We start from the raw sequence: 19079 nt of genomic DNA on the forward strand, positions 1-19079 counted from the left end.
TCGTGTGATTCAAAAATTACACGTCCTTTTTCAGTAGACTTTCGTTGAAGAATGGAGGCACTAAAAGGGCAATGACATATACCATGAGGATTACGCGACACTCTGTCACGAAGACAAATTAATTAAAAAAACAGCAGACAAAAACTGTGTGGCAAGCAGAAGGGAATCCAGAGACTCAATTGTAAATTTGTGGTAAGCAATCAAAATTGGGTATGTTTATTGTTAATCCCATCTTTATGCTTGGAATTAGGTGAACATTCGAATCCCTATTGCAATCTTCTTCTTTCTTTATGGGAGTTTGAATACAATTTTGTCTTGAGTCTTGATCTCTTGTTCCTTCATTTATATATAGGAGGAATATTTGGTAGAGGTGTAGTGTAAATAAATGGTATGAAAACCCCCCTCTGCAGTTTCAAGTAAATATTAGTATAAGGATACGACTCCTCTCAAGTTTACTAGTGGACTGCACACGGGGTTCAATCTGGGCATTTCCAACTTGATTTTGGGTCCACTTCGATGAGCGGACTCATTCATATTGTAATATTCGAAGAGAAAAAAAATCACTTTCTAAAAAATCATGTTAATTTGAGACTTATAAACACATGATCGGAGTACATTTATACTGGAAAAAAAAATGAGTTAGGCACACTACATTTCAAATCAAAATCCTATTTTTTGAGATAAATGTACTTCGATTGAGTATTGATTGATATACGATTAACATTTGTTTTTATGGGGCTGCTTTGCCGAGCAAAAAAAAAAAAAATTTGTTTTTATGGGATTGTTATGCTCGATGAATTCTACAATATCAATGAGTTCGATCATCAAAGTAAACTCGAAATGAAGTCGGAAAATAACCGGAGTACACTAGTAAACTTGAGACGAGCCATCTCCAAAATATTAATTATACTCCGGAAGTACTGGCAGTCATGTTGACTGTGGAGAACAGCTGCATGCATTCCAAAAGACAAAACTTTTTGACCGTCATGTGAGGCTACGGATCCAACCCCATTTAAAACTAGGGTTGGCAACTTTGGAGAGAGAGAGAGATTCCATCAAAATTATTTGGAGAGAGAGAGAGAGAGAGAGAGAGAGAGAGAGAGAGAGAGAGAACGGCCAATTAAGTTAGTATAAAACACTGATCTTCACTGCAACGACCAGATCATGTTGGAGTAATATAGTAGCCCGATCACTTCACATAGAGACATAGAGTAGTAGTTGAAATGAAATTATTTTTTTTGGCCAGAGTCGTCTTTGCAGCTCCCTTTCAAATATGAGATGGACCCACCTGTCCCACTTTGCGTCCATTTGGGTTTTCTCAGAAAGCGAAAATTGTTTTCAATCTTCGGAGTGTTTGGGAGTTTATTTTTTTCGCTTTTTATTTTTTTATTTATTTTTGATTATGATCAAAATGTATTTTGAATCTGATAGAGTGTTTGAATGATATGCGTAGAATGTATTTTGCAATAGGTTTTTTTTTTTTTTTTGGCCTTTTGAATTCTTCTTGACAAGCAAATGAAATGTGTAGGTAAAAAAAAAATGCATAAGCAAAATCCATCAAGGTGATATACTACCATTCTCGATAAAGGAGAGGAGGTTGAACTCCAATCAACGAACACTCACAGCCATTTTTAAAGTATTCAACTCAAAATCAATTGACAACAATAACTAAGGTGGAAGAAGCCGCCGTTAGAAAGAAGGAAAAAAAAAAAAAAACAATGCTTCTTTTTGACACAACATATTGCACAATAATTTATATGAAGTGCTATGTGACACTGATTCATTAATGATTAGGTTTTTAATATTCCAAAGTACCAATAAATAATAATTAATAAATAGGTTTAAGAACAAAAATTGGTACTACGAAATTACTCACCAATGAGGTATATATACATGTTTTTCTTTTGCTAATTCAATATCAAGATTAACTTACTCGCACCTTGATTGATCATAAATTAATCTTGAAGTTAACAGCCAGGAAAATTTTCAATGACCCTAAAATATTGATTTTCATACACTCCTAATATGGACACGTATATTTCCTCACATATGTGCGTCAGCGGTGCTACGCTCAGCATTTTGTTTCATCGCTCAACATCTCACCATCCGTATCGGTAATTAATGGTCTGGATTTCCAAAAAAAACTCTTCCTAACTTTCCTCGAGAAGAATTTTTTAAAATCTGAACTATCCTAAAAACTTTTGGACGATAAAAGTTGCGCGGTGGGTGTAGACTTTCTGAATGTGTTGTTTGAGTTATTGTACAACATGGGCGTTGTACACTGGAGTAGATTTTTCCACAAGTTATTAAACTGTGCCCAAAATTATTTGTATGCGCCATGGGATAGCGAAACAACATAGAGGAGGAAACAACCTAGGTGCTTCATGGTAGAGATCTTGTAGTAGGATTCTACTGTATAAAAAAAAGACTGTCCGGATATCTCCTGTCGATCGACCGTATCGTGTTAATGGCCGACCAATGGTGGATGATGCCCACATGATTTGTGGATAATGCAGAGCACGAGGTAGCCCATGGGAGGGAGATTACAATACACAATACACACACTAGGAGAGAGAGAGAGAGAGAGAGAGAGAGAGAGAGAGAGAGAATAGATTCCAAATAGGGGACCACGGGGACTGTTCTTTCTTTATTGGCTTTGAACCCATTGAGTGTACTCTATCGATCCTTTGATCAGTATTCCTCTATAAAAAGGCCGACCGATCCTTTACTTAGAAAAACGTCCCCTACTGCAGAGTACAACATCTCTCTCTCTCTCTCTCTCTCTCTCTGAAAAGGGAATCAAGGAATGGAAGGGTCAAAGAAGAGGGTATCATGGAGCAGAAGATCAAGAACAGGAGGATCGTCGTCACTGGGAAGGTGTCTAAAGCAGCAAAGAGCAAGGCTTTACATTATGCGGAGATGTGTTGTCATGCTACTCTGCTGGCATGACTAAACTCAGATGATCAACTTTTATTATTACTACGTACTACTTCTATCTCTCGTTTTACTAATTTTCAAATTAACGGCGAGCGGAGCCGACCCGAGTTAATTAAAGCTCGAGGTGCGGCCGTTTCGGCCCCCGGAAAATTTGCGAATTTAGAATTCTGATCTCTCTCTCTCCCACTCTCTCTATTGTGTAAATAGTAGTAGCAATTAATGAGAAATGTTGAGTATTTAGTGCTAGTGTTACTTTTCTCTACTTACCTTCTTCTTTTGATTTTCATTTTTCAGAATTAGCTAGTAGAATATTGGTGAATCAATGATAATATTGGTATATTAATCACTAATCGCTTGATAAGTATCGGCATTAATGGACACTGATTAACTAAGCAAAGTACTTATGTAGTTATGTTAATTTTAAAAAGCTTAAGCATGGGCGGAGCTAATTAAGTAGAGTGGGGGAGTGGCACGGTCCAGGCGCCCGGTTTCGTAAGTAATCCTATTTTATACTAATAGGTTAGGCACTTTTCGGTGTCCAAACAAATGAATTTTTCAAATGATGAAAAATAGCAATTTAAAAGGTGAATGGTTCGGATCATAAAAAAAAAATGTCTCGATGGCTTTCATAGTTTAAAGACCGCACGCATGAGAATTGAATCAAGTATTTATTCTTTATAATGAAAAAAATATCAATATTGTATCACATTTTCACCATAAAAAAAAAACTAACAATACATTGGAGTCTCATTAACAAGCCCCGATCCCGAAATATAAATCATGTCTCCGCCACTCAAGTATCTTCTTAGCCAGTTGAGTATGAAATTTTTGAAGGATTAGGTTCAGTCTTTGAAAGATTGAGCTCAATCAAATATATATCACTGTTTTTAGATGAAAGCTTATTTAGAGCATCCACATTTGAACATTCATATGAAACCGATGCACTTAGTACCAGTGGTGAAGCTAGGATTTAGATTCGGGAGAGGCCTAAGTTCAAACAAACAAACTTTCAACCTCAAATTATTGGAAAACCCTAATTGCAATATATTCAAAATTCAAAAACACAATTCTCAGTTCCTAATTTTATGTGTCAGAACATGCAATGCTCATCCAAATTACTAACAGATTCGTAGTTTAAAACGGCAAAAAAAAAGTAGGCGGGAGGGAGGACCTCCCTTATACACCACTGCCCTTGCGAAGCATCCCGTAGAAATATGTGGTAGAGAAGAATGTTGTCCAAAACCACTCAATAATTTTTACTACATTTTAGAAACGTGGAAGTCGTGTTACTGATCAAAAATTAGGTCACAATTTATCAAACAAAAAAAAAAATCAGTCACAGTTGAGTAGTACTCTCCCTCAGTACTAGTACTATTCACTATTCAGTCACAGTTGAGTAGTACACTTCTACTGTTCTACACCATCTTGTATGGGAGCGTTTCGAAATTCCACACAAATGATCTAAGCCGTTTAATTTGTTTAAATTTTTTTTGAAAGGTTCTTGTAAAAAATTAGTCCAACTAGATATCAGTAAATGTTTGATTCATGCATTCTTTTTTTGGTCCGAACGATTTTTTTGGCTTCGAATCGTATGGACCAAAAAAAATAACGTGTGAATCAAGCATTTACCAATATCTGACGAAGCTAATTTTTTACAAGGACCTTTCAAAAAAAATTCTGAACAAATTGGAAAGCTCTAAATATTTGTGTGAGACCTCAAAATAGGTACCGTACAAGGTGGTGTACAAGTGTTTTACACAAAACATTACTCGTTTTTTTAACTCCATTGTTTTTTTTTTTTGGGTCCTCTTTCTAAATGATAATTCTAAGGGGACCGACCATATATGCACTTACAGTGCACATATAAAAGGACAATTTATCTTATTAGAAACATTCTTCGCAAATAAAAATACTCCCTCTTTCCCGGTTTAAACATTTTTTGCAAATTTGTTTATCCAATTTTGACATACATGTCTTTCAAAAACTTATTTATATCTCATAATTTATAATGTTTTATAATATATTTTTCAAAAATATCATATTATAGAACTAATTGAGATGTATCAAATAAGATTCATATTGCATATAAAAATCATTATAGATAGAAACATGTAGAAAATTTTGTAAGACGTCCCAAATATTAAAAAGAGACAAACAAATCGGGTCAAATGGAATAAGAGCATCTTAAAAAATCGTAATGTTCGTAAGCTAATCTAGACACTCGTGTGATCAAAAAACTGTCCAAAACCAAAACCCCCCACTCCCCCCCCCCCCCCCCAAAAAAAAACCTTTTCTACTACATCACTGACAACCATACTTTTACACGTGCCGGTGATTCTTTTCCAATCGCGTCAAAGTTTTGGGCACCATGTGCTGCCTGCAATTCGATCTCTCCACGCGTCAATGATTCCCCTCTCCAATTTCAGGAGCGAGCAATTTGCAGTGTTTGTTCTTTGACACGTATACACATTACCCTGCATACCCCTACATATTACACTAGCTCGAAGGGGAGGGTGGGGGCCTGATTGATTTGTGAGTTCCTTCCGCTCATGTCAGTGTTGGAAATGTTTGTGCAAAATGCGTCCCCAAGTGGAGTTGGCCGCCCTGGAAGAAAAATTGTATTAGATGACGAATGAAAATAGAGTGATGTTACAGGTACTGAAATCGTAAGGACGGTCGCGTCAGGCCGTCTTCGGCCACCGGACGGTCGAACCGAACAATTCAAAAATTCTAAAAAAGAAAAACGAGATTAAGAGAAAATGTTAGCAATTGCTTATACAGTAACAAAATGTTACCCCTCATCATGTTTCAAGGTCCTTCGCGGAAGTACAACTCATTATTTACCCTTGGTGAAATTAAGAGAAAAGTTGCCATAAATGTTGAAAATAGTAATGCTATAGCCATTAGGAACATAAAGTTCCGGCGTTGAAAAGGAAATCGATGACTTGTGCCTCTTATCAGAGCGCTGAAGTGTGTTATTATCGCAATTCTTCTTTCGGTGCCGAGTTTTACGGTTAATTTGAGATTATATAATTTTTTTGACTTGTTATTCAGAGCATGCAAAACCTACGTTACGTGCGTACAGTGCACTATATGTACAAGAAGGAAAAAAATAGAATAAGAAAAGAGAGAGAAAGGGTCCAAGAAAACCATGCCAAAACAAGAAAAATAAGGATCAATGGTAATTATGAAGCGTCTTTAATTTATCTTAAGAGCCCCTTGTTTAAGCAGATTAATATTGAATATATGGATATTGAGTTTCCTAAGATATATCACCCCATCTGATCATTAATGGTGACTAGAGTAATATATAAAATTAATTATATTGTATATATTTCACACTTGTTTACATATCGTGACTAGACATGTATATCTCGACTCCTCAAAATAGGAGATAAAGTTCCCGCATGCATCCAGACCATGACAATAATCAGCAAAATGACGAGCCCAAATGGCTTAAGACCCAATGGGCCTTTACAAGCCTCCCATTTGGAATGGGCCAAATTATGAAAGAGAATTGGGAAAATGACGGCCAATGACGTGTTTTGATAATTAATACTCGTCAAGGACATTTTCAGCATTAACAAATATTCTTAGCTTGTCCATAACGGGTATTAATTATCAAAATATATCCTATGCCGTCATTTTCCCAAGAGAATTTCTTTTAACAAAAATGGACCTATATTTAGCAACGGGAAATGACAAGCCGGTCCTATTTTTTTGGCTGGGTTCCGTGTCAACTCTTTTTTGTCAATGCTATTCTGTCAAAACTCTTTTTAAAGATGCTTTTACTCTTTTGCCCTTGTCATTTTTACACACCCAAAATTCACACTTCTCTTAAGAATTCACACTCCCTAAAATTCACCCCCATAATTCACTCCCTAGTAATTATGTTATGATACATGTACTTCTTTTTTTTCCCCCAATTGGTAGGATACGATACTTAGGCCATCCACAGTGGTATAATAACAAAAAGATAACCAAAAGTTGACACATCAGCTTTTGATTATTCACTTAAGAGGTTGTTAAGCTTAACAATGTTGAGCTTCACAATGATCATTTCTAGTCCATAACCAAAATAAGGGTCCACTACAATTTCATTTTCTCTCTCTCTCCCCCTTTGTTTTCCGCCATTCACTTCCCTCCATTTATGTTTTTTTGGATAAAAATATGTCGATTCTTTCTCTTAATTTTGGGCAAAAATGGTTGACTTTATTTCCTTCTATTATGAATTTTTTTTGAGGGAAAAAATACAAACGGGAAAGAAGAGTGAAATACCTTAATTCGGCGACGATGGGTTAAATTGTAGATAATCGAGAGATATAATTTTCATTTTTTGAGGGAGTTAAAGAGAAATAGTTTGTGAGTAAAGTGAAAAAGATATAGTGTAGGCGAAGAATAGAAGAAGAAAATACCAGTTGAAACATAAGTACTATTGTAAGCCATCTTTTAAAGTTTGGAACTAGTTAACTTATGTGGTGTGAGGTCCACAAATTTTGATTATTGAAAAAGGTTGCTAATTTTGGTTATCCAAAGTACAAAATTTGATTATTTCTAAAGATGTTGCTAAGTTTAATTAGGCTCCATTCCAGAACTCAATATAAGTACTTACGGAGTATTTTTTAAGAAGGCAATTTCAAGCTCAAAAATAATGTGTTTACGTCAAGAATTTTCCTACCAATATGGATCTTGTTCGATAGATCTTATCGAGATCTTTTATACGGTGCAAAAAAAATCAAAAAATTAATTTTCATTTACATTAGTTTTTAGTTTGAAAATGTGAAATAAGTATTTATTTTTTAAGAAGGTGTTCTGGAACGGAACCTTATACTATTGTAAGTCATCTTTTGCACTAACATTGTTAATTTTAAAAACAATTGAATTTTTTATTATACCACTGTGTGGATGGCCTTATTCCGGGCATTTTGTTTGGTAACTAGAGCACTCCTATCATGTAGTGGAAAACGTTGGGGAACTTCATTGAAAACATGGTTAACCTATTCGAATTTCAGAATGGTCCACTGCTATCGGTAGTAAAATATTAACGAGACGTGTTGCTGTTTTGTGAATACTTTTTTTTTTTTTTGATCCGGCTGTTTTGTGAATACTTGTTTTCCTCTTCTTTAAACTTCCATTGATTTTCCCTTTAAAAATTAAAAAAAAAAACTCCCCGGCCATGATTTGTTTTGTGCAAATATGTGTTATAATTAGACGGTTGAAAATGATCGCTAAATTGACGGACATGTACCCTTCCAAATATATTAGTGGTGGACAAAAATTGAACCTTCGACCCTAGGTGAACTTAGCCATTAACCAAATCAATTGGGCTAGCTCGCATCGCAAGTTCGATATTCAAGGGTTTGGCTTGGACTTCTTCAAAAAAAAAAAGAAAAAAAAAAGGAAGTAGGGGCCTTTTTTTAATCATGCCCTGGGGGACAAAAGGTTTATTTTCCTAATTCCATCACTTTTCTGATTTTACAAAGAAACGAGAAATAGAAAAAGAATATAAATTAAAAGAAGAAAGTTGCAACTTGTAACTTTACAATCTGTAGGTTGTTTGAAGGCAAATTATATTCATCTTTCTGAAGCATAAAGTTTGTGGGTTTAGCTGTTCAGTAAGAGCCTCTTTCATCCCTGGCATTTTCATTTTCATTTTCTTCTCTTTTATTTTATTTTATTTCTGAAAATTAAGCTAAATCGATTGAGGCTGTTTATTTGACTGGATTAGCACTGAGAGAGAATATATAGTTCATATGCTAAATAACTTCTCACTGCAGTAAACCCATATTGTTTCGTCATTCAGGTGATGCCTTTAATTTACTTACGCAATTAACAATCTTTTTACCTGTGTATAGCACGAGTTGATTGCTAGCTAGTTTCAAAGCATAAATATATACGGTGCATCTCAACGCATTTTTAGATAATTAATATACAGCCACAAGAAACAAGATCCTCTCATGTGCTCCTCATACGGTACAAATAATTAAAATGGGACCTTACGCAATGATTTGAGCCATTTATTTAAGAGTCCCTGATGTGTTTATGTATAGAAACTGTTTACTAACTTGTTGGGAAAAGAAGGGTGTGAGGTTGGTGGTGGTGGTGGGAGGGTAGAAATCAAAACTAGTTGTATAATTTCACTTTTCAATACTTAATTCGGAAGAAAATGTATCTGTTTGAATTATTGTTTTCATCATTGTTCACACAATTATTAGCACCATTTTTATTCATCCCATACAATTCACTATGCAAATAATTATATCAATGATGAAAACTCCTTATTTCAACAAATCAAATCGGACATATTTTCGTAGTACATGGTTGTTGTCAATAATTCACAAGCGACAATCAACCAAAATAAAAATACTTGATTGGGGTTTTCCGCAGCGCACTCAATCAAGATTGATATTTTTCTTAACACTTGATTTTATCGTTGACGCCATCTTCTTCTTTTTTTTTGTCCTCGTGCATGTGAAACAACTATTCTACATGTGTGATGTTGTAACCTTTTCACAAATGAAATGATTACTTGTGCAATAAGTACACGTAATTGACATCAAAAGAACATAATAGATACTCCTAATAAAGTGCCGAATGTGTAGCAAGCAAGAACCAAAATTGGTAGCCAAATAGTAGGGGAACTTTGGCTGCGCAGCAATTGGTTCTTCATTCAATTCCACACACAGACACACGCACACTCTCTCTCTCTCTCTCTCTCTCTCCTCCCTAAAACCCATCCACCTGAAAGTACAATCCTCTCAGTTCCAAATCATCAAACCCTAGATTCCCTCCATAATTTCCCCCCTCTCAAAAAAAAAAAAAACCCCAAAAAACACCACCACAATTTTCCTTCCTAACCAAACACACCCTTCCCCCATGGATCACACCCACCAGACCTCAAAACCCTAACGAAACTCCCACCACCCCCCCTGACTCACCGAGTCCCCAATGGACCACCGCCGTGCGCCCCGTACCGTGATCGACCCAAAAGTCCGCCACGTGGGGTTCTTCGCCCCGGCCGGGCCCAGCAGCCCGCTCGGGCCGTCCCCCTCCTCTCGTCCTCAGGTCACCGACCTCTCCCCCTCCGGTAACTCCCTCTCTCCTGTCATGATCCCGCCTCCCCGTCCGGTCCAGTTCCCTGCGTTTCCCCTCTCCCCATTCCGTCGGCCCTCAGCCGCGGGCGAGTCGGTCCCCGTCGGGAGCTACAATCGGTCGGAATTCGCCTCGCCCACGGCGTCGTTCGGGGAGTTTTCGGAAGACAGAGCCTCCTCGCCGGGCCGGGCTCACCGGAGTAATAGCGGTAAATTTGCTTCCTCTCTGCCTAGCGGTGGGATCAAGTTTGCGGCGGGAAAACAGAGTAATTTACCGGCGAGTAGTTTGACCACGGTGTCGGTGGTCAATATGCCTCCTGGTGTTTCTGGTGAGAAACTGCTTCTCACTTGCATTTATGTTTATGTATTTATGTGTGTAAGTATTTTGATGAGTAAGCATGCATTTATACGAAATACCACAGAAAAGAGTCAAAAGACCCAAGTCACAATACGCGAGCACAGGGCAAGGATTATGTGACTAAGCCAAAATACAGTGTCTAATCAAAAGAGGTGAACAATGAAATTTAGGTTAGAAATAAGATCTCCTAGACGAAAAGAGAATTTTGAGATAAATCTTATGCACCAAAAATGAAAAGCCATGTAAAACCAATGCAGAAAATTCAGAACGGTAATTTTGAGTTAAATCTTTGGATAGCTGAATTGGATTCCTAAAGAATATGCAACTTATGATATAGAAAGGGGCTAGAAACCAAGGCAGTTTCTTCCTTTTCCGCTTCCATCCATGACCTCAGCTTTCTAACTACTGGCTAACATAAGCAAGGCATACCGAAAGGACCCAGAACATGTTTAAAGAGAGATTCCAAAGTTCTCGAGCCAACTCACGAGGATGGAGCAAGTGTTCCACAGTCTCTTCCTTGAAGCAGCAAATAGAATGTCTGTTTGCCGTTTTAAATCCTTTCTTCGTTCAATTATCTCCGTCAAAATTGGATCTAAGGTTGCAGTCCTCACACACAGAAAGTCACATTAGTTGGCACCCCTGACTTCTAAATGATCTGCGAACAGATAATTTATCTCTGACCCTCATGCAGTTGTAGATTAACGTGTTAGACCCATTTGTATCTGCATTGATGGGTTGTATGTATGTATATGGTGTGTGGGTACTTGTCGTGTTGTGCATATGCTGGATATTATTTTTAAGAGTGACTGTTGTTATTGATACTATGAAGGAAATGGCTAACACTTGAATGGAGACCAACCTTTCTAGTTTTGGACTTGTTGAAGGAGATGATTCTTATGATGGAATGTAGATACTGGAGCATTGATTTATCGTCTGATTCTACCACTAGTTTTATGAAGAATGAGAATGGTCCATATTATGTATGCTGCTTTTTTCCCTTCTTGTTCTCCACCTCCCAACTCAGCACGGGCTTTTTTTGTTTTGCTAGAAGAAAGAAGCTAAAAGATGGAGTCTTGAATCTCCCATTATGTTATCTGTAAAACAGAAGTATGGGATATCCTCATCTGTTTATGAAGACATGACATTGTCAATTGAAATGGTTTGATTCATTCGAGCCTTGAGGAGTTTGTTATAAATGAGAGATATGAAGGAACGGTAATAGAACCTGCAGACACTCCCAAAATGTAAGCACTGTGTTTCTTATTGTGGGCTTAAGGATGACGTAATCATAAAAAACAGTAGGGGAACTGCTAAGAACGACCTAACAATACGGGAAGTTGACTAGTCATCACATTGAATCTCAATCCACAAAAAGGAATCCCTTGATATCTAATATCCAATCTACTTGTTACCTACTCTTTAGGATTTGGGACACTGATAATTGATAACACATCGGACTCATAGTAGAGTTTTCTTTGGTTCTCATGCTTCAGAGTCTATTAAATATATGATTTGTCTCAAAGCAGAGAAGTGACAGTGAAAACCTAAAAGAAGTCAAAATACCTATTTTCAACTAAAGAAACTCATACTGAACTTTGTTCTTTCGCTGAGAGTAGCTTTATTCAAATTTTGTAGTCTTGATTTGATCTTTTCCGATTGAATGCAGCTTTCCCTGACAAAAAAGATTCGAAAGCTTCATTTGCAGAAAAAGATGGAGGACCATCACTTGAAATGCAAAATGAAGGATCTGCTACTTCAAAGCCTCTGAAAGAAAAACCCTCCAAGGCTGAAAGACGTGCCCTTCAAGAGGCTCAGAGAGCTGCAAAAGCTGCTGCGAAAGGTGCCTTTGTTTTCTTTTGTTCTACATAATTATTCAGATTTTCAGCCTTTTGTATTGTTTTTCTGCTTCCATACTTTAGCCTTCATTTGAATATTGAGATTTCTTTCAAGTTCCTCAAGTCGTTGAGACAATTTATATTTTTGGTCTGATCTACCGCAGGGTCCCAAAAGGGAAAGTAGCAGAAACCGGAACTCCCTTCCTTCCCACTATGATCCCCATATGTCTCCTCAATAACTTTAAGAACGGATAGTCTGGGTATGACTTACTAACTAGGGCCAGAATGAGAAAGTAGCAGAAAATTTTTGATTCCCGAGATGCTGTCAGTGGGATGACAAATGAGCATTTAGTCTTTTACCATGTTTAGGTTCTAAAGAATCTAAACATACTTTCAGACGTGCTTGAATTCGGATAAACCAAGTTTCCTGTAGCACTTTGGATACAACTGTCATTATCTGTCGTCTTCACTTAATATAGCACCTATATCACCATTTGATGAATTGTATTAACCCTTTGTCATGTTTGATTTGGAAAAATATGTTTGTCCAGGTGAAGGAAGTAAGGCACCTGTGGCTGCTTCTGGAGCAGTGACCTCCGTAAATGTAAAACCAGCTAAAGCTGCAAAAGCTCCGCAAAAGAGTGATGTTTCCTCTGTTGCAGCTCCTGAGAAAAAAGGTGGTGATCGTCCACTAGACAAAGACAGGAAGAAAGATGTTCCCCAGCCACGCATGCAATTTGATGATAAGACCCGCGTTGAGAAAGCCAAAAAACGGGCAGTTGTAAAACAAACTGAAGTTAGAAACAGAGTTGAACTGTTTAGGCATTTACCTCAATACGAACACGGGACAAGGCTCCCTGAGCTGGAATCAAAGTTCTTTCAACTTGATCCACTCCATCCTGCCGTTTATAAGGTATTTCATAGCAGTAATATTGTTTACCATCACATATATCTACTGAAGCTTTATGGTGACTGAATACTTAAATCACAATCACTTATTGTTCAAATTGTGCATTGTTTGGCTTCCAAAATATCATCAACGAGTTTATTCCATCTTGAACCGGATTTGGAACTGAGGGTTCTTTCAATGACCAATTAGTGTATGAAGCTTAGGACCTTAGATCTAGATTAGGAACTGTGAATAAATTTGTGTATTTTTACATGCGTCATTCTGACTATGACTATTAATTTGTTATCAGGTTGGTTTAAGGTATTTAGCTGGAGACATATCTGGGGGCAATGCTCGTTGTATTGCAATGCTTCAAGCATTTCAAGAGTCGATTAAAGACTACTCAACGCCACCTGAAAAGGCTCTTGTTAGAGACTTGACTGCAAAGATTAACTGTTACATTTCATTTCTCATTGAATGCAGGCCCCTTTCAATCAGCATGGGAAATGCTATTAGGTTTCTTAAGACTAGAATTGTCAAGTTACCTTTGAGTCTTTCTGAATCTGAAGCAAAATCAAGTCTCGTGTCGGATATCGATCGTTTTATAAGTGAGAAAATAATACTGGCAGATAGGGTGATAGTCAGGCATGCAGTAACGAAAATCAGAGATGGGGATGTTCTTCTCACATATGGCTCATCCTCAGCTGTTGAAATGATACTATTGCATGCCCACGAGCTTGGTAAACAGTTCAGAATTGTGATTGTTGATTCGCGTCCAAAGCTTGAAGGGCAACTATTACTTCGTCGGTTGATAGGAAAGGGCCTTAGCTGCACATATACTCATATAAATGCTGTTTCTTTTATGATGCATGAAGTCACTCGAGTTTTTTTGGGGGCTTCATCAATTTTGTCCAACGGAACAGTATATTCAAGGGTTGGAACTGCATGTGTTGCTATGGTTGCTCACGAATTCCATGTTCCGGTCTTGGTATGTTGTGAAGCATATAAATTTCATGAGAGGGTGCAACTCGATTCAATTTGCTCTAATGAACTTGGTATGAATTCTTTCATTAGTTGATGGTGAGGAAAATTTCCTCATGTTACTACTTATGCGTTGTTTTCTCATCCTTAAAACGATTCTGTTTGTTTGTTGCAGGCAATCCAGATACCCTTTCAAAGGTTCGTGGTAGAAAGGAAATAAACTATTTGGATGATTGGGCTAATAGTGAAAATCTACAGCTTCTTAATCTGATGTAAGCAGTATAGTACAATTAATATACTAATATGCAGCAACAGATAAAGGCAGTCTCACATTTTGTCTTTTCATCATGACAGTTATGACGCAACTCCTTCAGATTATGTCTCAATGATTATCTCTGATTATGGCATGGTAAGTGTGACTGGTTTTCAAAGTGGCTGTTGCTTAATAATTTTTTGTGTTAAGTTTTATTTTATCAGATTTGACCAACAAGAATGCATGAAAGCATTGAATTGTATGGAGTGGTTTGTGGTCCCACCTAGCCTAGAACCTTGTAACTGTAGCTTGTGTTCCTGTTAAAGATTGTCATTGGGAAATTGATATAAGGGTATTAAGAACAAAGATCTGCCGTAACCTAAATTATGTTGGTCCGTTGATATGGAATCAAGGAGGAGTATCAGATTGGGTGTGTCTCGGCCTTGGATCTCCCTATCTAGGGATATGTATCTTGATCTTTATATTCATTATAAGTTGATGTACATTTGGGATGTGTGAAGGGGTCGTAGGGAACATGGGGATTTCTACCTTCCATCCGCGGGAGAGAAACTAGAACTTCTTTTTGCTATTAAGCATGAGCTCTTCTTCTTTAATTACTGTAACAAATTAGAGGGGTTGGACACATATATAACCACATTCTTGTCATATGTAATTGACACAAACACATTGGGGGAATAAAAGACTCAATTTATCACTGGTTATGTATATGTGGTGCTCTTTTATGGAGGGAGAAGAATTCTCTCCTGTATTGTTTTCTTTCCTACTTATTTGGGGAAGGGGAGGGTGAAGGGTTGATGTTTGTATTATTATACTGGGTTAAGTGGGTTCTGCGCGCTATACTTCTTGTGGACTTGTTTTTTTTTTTTTTATATCTTCTTTCAAGTTCACTTCCTGTTCCAGGTTACCTCATTTGTACACAGCTGTCACAGGACCAGGTTGTCTCTTCTCCCGGCGCAACTCTTTTAGATCCAAAATGCCCTCCTTGGGATAAGTCATTTGGGATTACTATCCCAGTTTAAATTGCCCCACCTAATGGTATCGCTAGTCACACATGGTCGTTATGTATTTGCTTATCAACTTGATATGTGTGTCTTGTTTTTGTGGTTCATTCAGGTTCCGCCAACTAGTGTTCCCGTCATTGTTCGAGAATACCGGAGGGAACACTTGTGGGTATAGAGTTCAGTAAGCAGTCATGGAGGTTTCTCAAATTTTGTGTTTGTGCTTGAACCAAATTCGCATTGGGAGATGAGAGCATGGTATGATGAAATATACTGACGGCAAGCTCACTGTTTTCCTTCTTTGGGCCATCTGGAATAACGCTATTTGCCTCAGCCGATTATCAGTGATTTATGATTTTTGTTCTTAACCTGACTCAGTGAAGAGAGCGATTTTCACGCCTCTCCGGGTGGGTGCGTTTTCAATGTTGTGATGAGCCTGTTTTTAACCCTTATGGGTGTGAGACAACGGATTTATTGAATTGAAGCGACAATTTCCTATGGTTCATGAGTTCTTAGTTTGGATATCATGAATGATTGGCATCTTTATTTTTATTTTTTTGAGGATGCATTTTTTGAGCTGAGAAACTCATACCTAATTCTGGTTTGAGTCGATGGAAAATTATTCACTGAAGGCCTGAAGGGTTTGTCCAGTCGCTAACTTTAGGGCTCAGAATTGTTGTATGTAAGTTGGTCTGGACATCTAGTTAGTGAAAAAAATGCTCCTCCTCTCACACAAGTTTTTGAGTTCCATTTCCAAGTGTCTGGACCTCCCGGCTCACACAGTTTTGTTAGAGGGAGGAGCATTGTTTGTGGAGCACACAAGAATCTCTCCTAGAACTTGGCCAAACACAGACAGAAAAAACCTAGAGTTCGGATTCGTTTTATCTTGAAGACAGATTTGCTGTAACTCAGTATACATCTTCTGGTGGGGGCAAATATCGTCACTAGGACAGCATTCTCCTAATGCGACTAAATGGTTTCTTTCGTTTTCAGATTTTGAAGAAACGATCCCATCACTTCCATTATTTTCAAGACCGGATTTCTAACAATCACCGAATGGATCTAAGATTTGTGGAGAGGGAAAAGAAAAACAGAGGAAAGAGAGAAAGATGGCTTTACAAGCCCCTTTCTACTTTTTTTCCCCACTATAAATCTCAGATCCAAACACAGTTTTGTGTTTTATATGGGGACTTTGAATGTGAATGATGAGATGGCCCTTTGGAAAAAGATTAACCAGGGGAGGTTGGCTTTAGGTCATCTTACCCATGCATCTTTGGGCTTCGTTTGGATCTCTCTGCCATGACGTATTGTCTTATCACATCACACCACTATCTATACGGTATTTCACCATACCTACCTCAAAACCGAAGCTAAAGTTCTATTGCGTGTGAGTGATATTAGGAGTATGTTTAGCCCCAATAAGTTAGTAGGAGAACTCGATCTGAGTCTCGTCTCACGAGACATTGAGTTTCCTCCATTGAACCAATCCCTCTTGAATAACTGGCTTTGGGTCATGGACCCTCTCTTTTTTAGTACACATGATACACGAGAATATCTCTATAATAGGCAAATAGTAATAGAATCTTTAGACCGAAATTTCGTCAAAAGACAAATATAGAAAGGCAAATGGACACATATTGGGTCTGTTCAGGGGCGAAGACAGCATAGGCCCAGGGGGTCATGTGCCCCCTGAAATTTTATCCCATGCACCTTTTTTTTTTGGGTACACTTGCTCAAAAAATATTATAGAAATTCAAAATTTTGGGCATAGGGTTTATCGTTGCGTGTTTCCAACCAAATAAATGAATCCCTTAATGAATTAAATGCTTGTTTCACATAGGCAAATAGCAGCAGATCAAAAAAAAAAAAAAACATAGGCAAATAGCAAATTGCTAGTACTTTGTTTGACATGTTTAGTCCATCCAACTTATTTTCTAGCTTTTCAAAATAAAAGTCAAACAATCAATTGCGGAACTGCAAGAATGATCATTAGTTGATTGTAAAGAGGTGCCTCCTCTGAATAAAATTCATGGCTTTGCCACTAGGTTCGTTTGTTAGACTAAAAATATTAGCTCTTGTGACATTGTATGTCTCGCAGGATCATACATATTTGAGCATGTTAATTTAATCCAGTTCACAAATATTAAAACAAAAACACCACATATTTGTTCAATTTAAAGAAAGAGTCATGCTACAAACATAACAATGAGTCATGCTACAAACATAACAATATGCAAAAACATTTCAATGTGGCATTTCTCTGTTGGTAATTAAACATTATTAGTAATCAACCTAATGACTAATAAAACGGTGCTATACCGACAATTTTTAGTAATCAACCTAATGACCAATAAAACGGTGCTATACCGACACTATTTTTTTTATAACAGCAAGATGTCTAGATTGAGCGCACCTCGACTAATTTCGGGATCCTAAAATTAACGACCAAACAAACCCTCCAGTAACCTTAAGATTTGGAATATTTGGACTCCGCAAAATTTGAGCATGCACCATGTTGACATGTTGCAGACAATCTTGTGTTTTCAGAACTCTCTCTTAAAAATATAACTCAACTAAACGAGCTAATAAAAACAGGAAAAAAGTTATTTTCTCATGACACTCGAAACAGGAGTCTCGAACAAGGAGTCTGGGTTCAAACTCCCAAAACAAATGAGCTGCGGCAACTAGTACTAAAAAGTTTGGACATTATACTTCCAATTTTTTCAGTGCAAGTGAAAAACGTGGGCTAGCTTGATAGGTTTAAGATCAATATTTTAGATTCTCCCAAAGAATCATACAAACATTGCTAGAGCATGATTGTGACACATGGACCAACCCCACCCATCAATGGAGTACCATTTTTCAAGTTTTCTGAAGGGTAAAGTTGAAAAAGGTTGCTCCAACCTAGTATGTACCATCAAAGAGCAATACTATGGGTTTGTTTGGTTACCATAGTTTTTGGCTTTTTGCATTTTGGTTATTGACTTTTCGAATTTTGGTCAGAATATTTTTGGAATGTGATTGAGTGTTTGAGAGATATGTGCATAATACATTTTGTAGGCCTATTTGTTAACCAAAATGAAAAAAATGGAAAATGAGAAGTCAAAAACCTCCTCTCCCCCTACTTCTTACTTCTCTTCTATATATAAACCCATAAATTGAGAACTTATTTTGAGAAAATCATGTTTTGGCTTCGAGCTGCGAAACAGCTACAATGTAGAAAAGAGAAAAGGAAAAACGTGAAAAGGAGGTAGCCAAACACCCTCTATAATAAACACACATTTAAAACGTAATTTCGGACACAATTGTATATGAAATTGTTAGATGTGTGTATATGTCAATTGTCCAGAACCATTAAATATATATGGATGTCCGGAGTTGTGATTTAAAATGTGTGTTCCTAGACTCTTTTTCTTTTCTTTTTTTTTTTATTATCAAAAGACATACATCTATATCTTCAAATATGGTGATTGGAAAATCACGAAAAATTATACCATGCCCCAAGGGCATAGCCACGTGGTGCCCCGGGGCTCTTTATACAACACAAATATGTGTGGGCCACTGAAATGTGTGGTGCAGAAAGTCCTGGGGCACCACATGACCATACCCCAGAGGCATGGAATAATCTCTCGAAAATCACTTATTACTCCATCAAATAATGGGTCCCTCCATTAATTTGAATTAACGTTATACTGTATCATCGTTTCCGTGGGTTT

General features: G+C 37.3%; 2 protein-coding genes across 8 annotated transcripts; both read left to right on the plus strand.

Moving 5' to 3' along the window:
- The first annotated feature begins 2688 nt into the window (after positions 1–2688).
- LOC131336527 (small polypeptide DEVIL 4-like) lies at positions 2689–3183 on the plus strand. Its single transcript, XM_058372404.1, has one exon. The coding sequence runs from the start codon at positions 2807–2809 to the stop codon at positions 2951–2953; it is 147 nt and encodes a 48-aa protein (XP_058228387.1). The 5' UTR covers positions 2689–2806; the 3' UTR covers positions 2954–3183.
- Positions 3184–9503: 6320 nt separating this feature from the next.
- Positions 9504–15861, plus strand: LOC131298136 (uncharacterized). 7 transcript variants are annotated; one of them, XM_058323451.1, is made up of 7 exons: positions 9504–10357; positions 12053–12226; positions 12773–13134; positions 13421–14165; positions 14267–14363; positions 14446–14500; positions 15479–15861. In XM_058323451.1, exons 1-7 carry the CDS (start codon positions 9886–9888, stop codon positions 15539–15541), a joined length of 1968 nt encoding a protein of 655 aa, XP_058179434.1. In that variant the 5' UTR covers positions 9504–9885; the 3' UTR covers positions 15542–15861. The 7 variants fall into 7 exon arrangements, with proteins under 7 accessions (XP_058179434.1, XP_058179433.1, XP_058179435.1 ...); XM_058323450.1 differs by having other exon boundaries at positions 9541–10357; positions 15266–15861; XM_058323452.1 differs by having other exon boundaries at positions 9541–10357; positions 12080–12226.
- Positions 15862–19079: the final 3218 nt, after the last annotated feature.

This window comes from Rhododendron vialii, chromosome 8a, assembly GCF_030253575.1.
Source record: "Rhododendron vialii isolate Sample 1 chromosome 8a, ASM3025357v1".
NCBI lineage: Eukaryota > Viridiplantae > Streptophyta > Magnoliopsida > Ericales > Ericaceae > Rhododendron > Rhododendron vialii.